The following is a 6,456-nucleotide window of genomic DNA, read 5'->3' on the forward strand; positions in this document are numbered from 1 at the left end:
ATGGTTCTTTTTTGTAATTTCTGTCTTTATTGATATTCTCTATGTGATGAGTCATGGTTTCCCTTAGGTCTTTGAACATATTTATAAAAGCTGCTTTGTAGTCTTTGTAAAGTCCAACATTTCAGTGTTCTCGAAGGCAGTTTCCATGCCTGCTCTTTTCCTTCTGAATGGGTCAATGGGTCACAATTTACTCTTTGTATAGTTCATACTTTTTTGTCAAAAACTGGACATTTTAGATACTAGATTGTGCACCTCTGGATACTATACTGCAGCTGTCCCCAGTCTTTTTGGCACCAGGACAGGTTTCATGGAAGACAGTTTTTCCACTGGGGTTGGGGACAGGAGGATGGGTTCAGTATGATTCAAGTGCATTATCACTAGAGTCTCACAAGGAATGTGCAACCTAGATCCCTCCCACGTGCAGCTCACAGTAGGGTTCACACTCCTACGGGAACCTAACGCCACTGCTGATCTGGCAGGAGGCGGAGTTCAGCTTCACCCACCCATGGCTCACCGCCTGCTGTGTGCCCAGGTTCCTAACAGGCTACGGACCAGTACCAGTCCGTGGTCCAGGGGTTGGGAACACCTGCGGCATTGGCTTCTCCTTCCTGCTAGAGTTTGATTGTGTTGTTTGCTTAGTACTTTGTTTCTTTATTTAGTGACTTGCCTGCAGTCGCTCTCTGAAGTCTGTTTCTCGTGTAGTGTGCGGCCTCTGATGTCACTGGTCATATTTTCTTGTTTTTATCTTTTGGCCCAGCTCCCTATGTGTTGCCAGTGGGTCCGCAGAAGCCACTTACTAGTCAAAGGTTGTGCTTAAGATCCTTCAGCCAGAGGCCGGGCGCGGTGGCTCAAGCCTGTAATCCCAGCACTTTGGGAGGCCGAGGCGGGTGGATCACGAGGTCAAGAGATCGAGACCATCCTGGTCAACATGGTGAAACCCCGTCTCTACTAAAAATACAAAAAATCAGCTGGGCATGGTGGCGCGTGCCTGTAATCCCAGCTACTCAGGAGGCTGAGGCAGGAGAATTGCCTGAACCCAGGAGGTGGAGGTTGCGGTGAGCCGAGATCGCGCCATTGCACTCCAGCCTGGGTAACAAGAGCGAAACTCCGTCTCAAAAAAAAAAAAAAAAAGATCCTTCAGCCAATTAGATTTTTTCTTATCCTTTACTGTTGGATGTGTGTGTGTGCGATTTTGACACAGCTATCACAAATCAGGGAGTTTACATTTTGCCCACATTCACTGAGGAACTAGCAGCTTGGAATTTCTCTCTCTGATTTCTTCTCAGAGAGAGTACATCCTTGGACATATACCAGGGCTGCATGTGATTTTTTAAATTTTACTTTTATTTTTCATTTTTTGAGATGAAATCTCACTCTGGCACTCGGGCTGGAGTGCAGTGGTGCAATCTCAGCTAACCAAAACCTCTGCCTCCTGGGTTTGAGCAATTCTCCTGCCTCAGCCCCCTGAGTAGCTGGGACTACAGGCACGCACCACAACATCCAGCTTTTTTTTTTTTTTTTAAGTAGCTTCCTAGGAGTTGCCTCTGAGTTAGAGCCGTTTATTGTTCAGCCAGTGTTTGGTCAGGGGTTGTGCTTTAGCCCTTGGTGCCAGTGAAGTATCCACCCTTTGTTAATGGATCTACATGTGGCCTGGGGAATACTCTCAAGTCAAGCCCTACGTCCTGCTCTGATTGCTCTTGAGTAGATGCAGCCTGGTGCAAGCACACAGTCTTCCCAACCCTCGTGTTGGTCATCTGGAAGGGCTTTTCTTGGATTTCTCTTTCTCTGGTTCTGCCTGTTAAACGTCTGGAGGCTTTGCCATTTGGGTTTTTCTTTTCTTTTCTTTTTTTTCGAGATGGAGTCTTGCTCTGTTGCCCAGGCTGGAGTGCAGTGGTGCAGTCTCAGCTCACTGCAACCTCCACCTCCCAGGTTCAAGTGATTCTCCTGCCTCAGCCTCCCAAGTAGCTGGGATTACAGGCACCTACCACCACACCCAGTTAATTTTACTATTTTTTGTAGAGACAGGATTTCACCATGTTGGTCAGGCTGGTCTTGAACTCCTGACCTTGTGATTCACCCACCTAAGCCTCCCAAAGTGCTGGGATTACAGGCATGAGCCACCGGGCCTGGCCACCATTTGGGTTTTTCATACCAGTACCGTAGAGGTAGCAGCACCCTCGTAATTGCTCTCCACCAAGATCTCTATGGTTTTCAACGCCCTTAGGCATGGAATTCTCCACACTGAGTTCCAAATAAAGTGAGTCCTCTCAGGCAGAGTTTTGTAGCTCCTTATTTTTCAGGCCGTCCTTCCCTCCTGGGCAGAACTTCTGCACAAGGGCCCACTTCTCCTAGAGCGATACCCTCCTGATCTATGAGTAGGTGCTGGGGAAAAAAGGTGTTAGCCCCTGGTTTTCTTGGCTTACCTTTTCTGTTTCAGACGCTCTAATCTGTGAACAAGCTGGAATGGGAACAATTGAAGTCTCAGTATTGTCAGCCTACCAGGCCTGGGATAGAGCTTCTGCCCTGCAAGTAGAGGAGAGAACCTCAGTCCTCTCAGCTTCACCAGCAAACAGAACTTCTGCAATACAGAGTAGAAATCATCCGGGAGAGACTAGCGTCCTAAAGAGAATTTCAAAAATACATAAATAATTTACGGTGTCACAGAGAGGTCACATAAGAACAGAAATAAAGTCCGTAAGCTGTAGCAATAGGGAAGTCTTTGGTGACATTTTTTGAAGCTGGTTTAATGTGAAGTATGGTTGAAGTCAAAACCAGATTTTAAAGGACTAAGGATTAATGAATTGAGGAATGAATAAAGATTGTGCTTTTAAACACTTTAACCATTCAAGCTTCCAAATAACTACGTTTTTCATTCTTCTATTCTCTTTCTATTCATTATGTCCTATTTCTTTTTTCTCATAGGCGAGACCTGGAACCCTTTCAAATTGCAGTACCAGCTGAGAAATGTACGAGAGCGCATTGCAAAGAACCTAGTAGAGAAGGGTATTCTAACCACTGAGAAGCAGAATTTCCTGCTCTTCGACATGACTACTCATCCAGTGACCAATACAACAGAGAAACAGCGGCTAGTGAAAAAACTTCAAGATAGCGTACTAGAGCGGTGGGTAAATGACCCTCAGCGTATGGACAAGCGAACACTAGCACTCCTGGTGCTAGCCCACTCCTCTGATGTGTTAGAGAATGTCTTCTCCTCTCTGACAGATGACAAGTATGATGTGGCAATGAATCGAGCCAAGGACTTAGTAGAACTGGACCCTGAAGTGGAAGGGACAAAGCCTAGTGCCACAGAGATGATCTGGGCTGTGCTGGCAGCCTTCAATAAATCTTAAAGCCAGCAGGTGGGTTTCTCCTTTTCCCCTGCTGGCTGGTGGTGACTGTCAGAGACCTCATCACTGAGTTTGGTGTGATGAGATGTTTTCATCATTTTTGTTTCCTTTTCTTGAATCAGACTTGTGATTTGGAGAGAGCAACTTCAGGGCTTCTCCACAGACCTTGGCCATGATAAGCAGCCCTTGTTTCTCCCCACACTTCCACTCCATAGGTGAACAAACTGGGAGGACCCACACACACCCGGTAAACGTTTTCTCCCATTTCTTGGTTTCGTTTCACCAGTGTGCTTTTGGATAAACAGAAATATCTAAATGGGATTTAGAGTTCTCCAGCTACAGAATGTGAAGGAGATAAAAAGCCAACCATCTATTATATTTTTCTAAGTTTGTTTTCTATCTTAAATATATGTTTTCACAGTCTTTGTCTCTCAGACTCTGCTAAATAATGTAACTTTTTGAAATAACTGTCACTGAATAAGGAGCAATGAGAAACAAAACTAATTTTTGGAGCAGATGGTCTCTGAAATTGTATATCCTGCTAGTGATTTTCTCATCTTTCCTTTTCTAACAACCTAATGAGAATGTCCCAGATTCAAATACCTGGATCTCAAAGTCCTAGAGCCAGAAATATATTCTCTCATCCCTCTTAGCTTTATCTTGTGCCCTTATTCACTAAGGCAAAAGTCTAAATGAAGGAAAAAATGTCTGTCTCAACACCTTGTTCAGGCAATCAACATTAGAATTTGTAAGGGAGGAAGGGAGGTGGCATGGAAATTTCCATCTTTGGAGTACATGACTGTCCTGTTTCCCCCAGTCCACTTTGTTTTGAGACAGGGTCTTGCTCCATTGCCCAGGCTGGAGTACAGTGGTGCTATCACAGCTGACTGCAGCCTTGACCTCCAGGGCTCAAGGGATCCTCCTGCCTCAGTCTCCCAACTAGCTGGGACTACAGGCACGTGCCACCATACTGAGCTTTTTTTTTTTTTTTTTTTTTAGAGACAGGGCCTCCCTTTGTTGCCCAGGCTGGTCTAGAATTCCTGGGCTCAAGCAGTTCTTCCACCTCAGCCTCCCAAAGTGCTGAGATGACTGGCATTACCCACTGCACCTGCCCCTGCAGCTACTTTGATGTCTCTGCTCTGACTGAATTGAAGGATTGAAGGAATTGTAAGTTTCAGTTGCTGAATATATCAGTATATCTGAACTCCAGAGCTTTTTCTTTCCTATTTTTGGCTTCCTACGTAAATTGATCAAGTCTGTCTATATTTAAGGGTTCTGGGAGTCGTTTTGTCTATATTTAATACATAGATGTGCTCCTAGTCATCAGTCTTGTTTCAGTAATTGTTTCAGTCTTGTTTCAGAGATTCTGGCCAAATCTCTAATAAGTTTTTCACTTCAGTAGTGAGAGCAATGAGAAGCTTTATTAAGAAAGATCCTGTTTAGAGGGCTAGCTTGGTGTCGAAAGCATGCTGATATAAAATCCAGTATTTGAGGATATAAGGAGGATGGGCATTGAGCTGTGCTCATGTTAAGCACTTATTATACTGTAATGGGATAGTGCCTCTCGACCATTACAGAATAACAGGCTGTCAAAGGGCTAACACAGATGACCCAGACCTGACGTTAAATCCTCCTGATTAGAAGTAATTAAGTGAATGAAATATTCATTTATCTCCTCTGCCAAATCTGCCTGGCCCACAAAAGTTCCCCAACTCAATTCACGTTTTGTTTTCTTTTGTTTTTCCCGTTAGGTATCTCTTAGGTGAATAGAGATATAAATTGTAATAGGAGACAAACTCTAAATGTGAGGCTGAATAGAGCTTCAGTCTGGCTCTCTAATAGTGCAGAAGCTGGTCCATGTCTTGTCTCTACCTGATTTAGCTTTTTCTTTTCCTTGAACAATTCGGCATGAATTGAAACCAGGTTTTCCTGTGGAAAGTTTTAGCTTGATTGGGGGATAGAAGTTGAATTGAGTTCTTTCTTGCAACTCTTAGTGTTTATTTTTATATTATATCTCAATAAGAAGGAAGATGTCTTCAGTTTGAATCTGCATAATGTTCACTGCCAAACACCTTCTCATTTAATGCATATGGCCTTCACATTTCTGTATAATAAAGATCAATTATCAGCTCTCTGGTCTCTCTGTGCACAATTTTATAACTTAATTTGTTTTCATTGGAAATAAAGACTTTCTACACAAGGCTAGCAATCCTCCCCCTTTACACCAGCATACCAGCCTGTTTTATCCTATGCAGAAAATGAGGGATACAAAAACAATTGTAACATGCACAGGCTGAGGGGCAGGACACATCAAAGCTGACCTGATGAACACCAGCCAATTCTGCAGAGCCTAAACAGCGTCTCCATCTCAATCAAAATAAATTAGCCAATTATACCATCGTTACCACGAAGAGAATGAATATGATCTGTCCTACAAATAGCTACTTGCATATGACACCTGCACTTATCTAGGAGCTGAAAGTCTTAAGTTCCAAATGTAGGTGACATGCCTGGCTATAATAGAGGTAACATGTAAAAATGTAGGTGTCCTTAGAATTGGCTTATTCTCCCTTTCTTTAGACTGTCTACAGCATAAGGGACAGTAATACATTTGTTTACTAGGATTGTTTATACTTTTTTTTTTCACTAGACCGCAGTTTGGAATTTGGGGATGGCAACTTTATAGTATGAAGCTACCTAGGATCGTTTATACTTTTCTAATATTTTTATTTAAAACAAAGTACTGTTTCTCTAAGTCAAGATTTATACAATGTTTCTCAAAGTGTATTGCAAAGACCATTCCACCAAAATATGTGTGTGTGATAGGAGAGTACTTTGCTAAAATGCAGATCCTAGTAAATTAGTCGCTGGAGTTATGAGGAGGCTGCATTTTTTTTTTTTTTGAGACGGAGTTTCGCTCTTGTTACCCAGGCTGGAGTGCAATGGCGCGATCTCGGCTCACCGCAACCTCCGCCCCCGGGTTCAGGCAATTCTCCTGCCTCAGCCTCCTGAGTAGCTGGGATTACAGGCACACGCCACCATGCCCAGCTAATTTTTTGTAGTTTTAGTAGAGACGGGGTTTCACCGTGTTGACCAGGATGGTCTCGAT

General features: G+C 43.5%; 1 protein-coding gene across 1 annotated transcript in view; it reads left to right on the forward strand.

Annotated features, from left to right (window-relative positions):
- Window positions 1–5,479, forward strand: part of GOLPH3L (golgi phosphoprotein 3 like) — a 47,514-nt gene extending 42,035 nt beyond the window's left edge. Inside the window, exon 5 of the mRNA XM_032267557.1 lies at window positions 2,923–5,479. Coding sequence (XP_032123448.1) covers window positions 2,923–3,350 — 428 coding nt within the window. The 3' untranslated portion in view covers window positions 3,351–5,479. The remainder of the gene's footprint in view (window positions 1–2,922) is intronic.
- The last annotated feature ends 977 nt before the right edge of the window (window positions 5,480–6,456 follow it).

Source organism: Sapajus apella, unplaced genomic scaffold, assembly GCF_009761245.1.
Source record: "Sapajus apella isolate SASKATOON/1434 unplaced genomic scaffold, GSC_monkey_1.0 scaffold169, whole genome shotgun sequence".
Classification (NCBI taxonomy): Eukaryota; Metazoa; Chordata; class Mammalia; order Primates; family Cebidae; genus Sapajus; species Sapajus apella.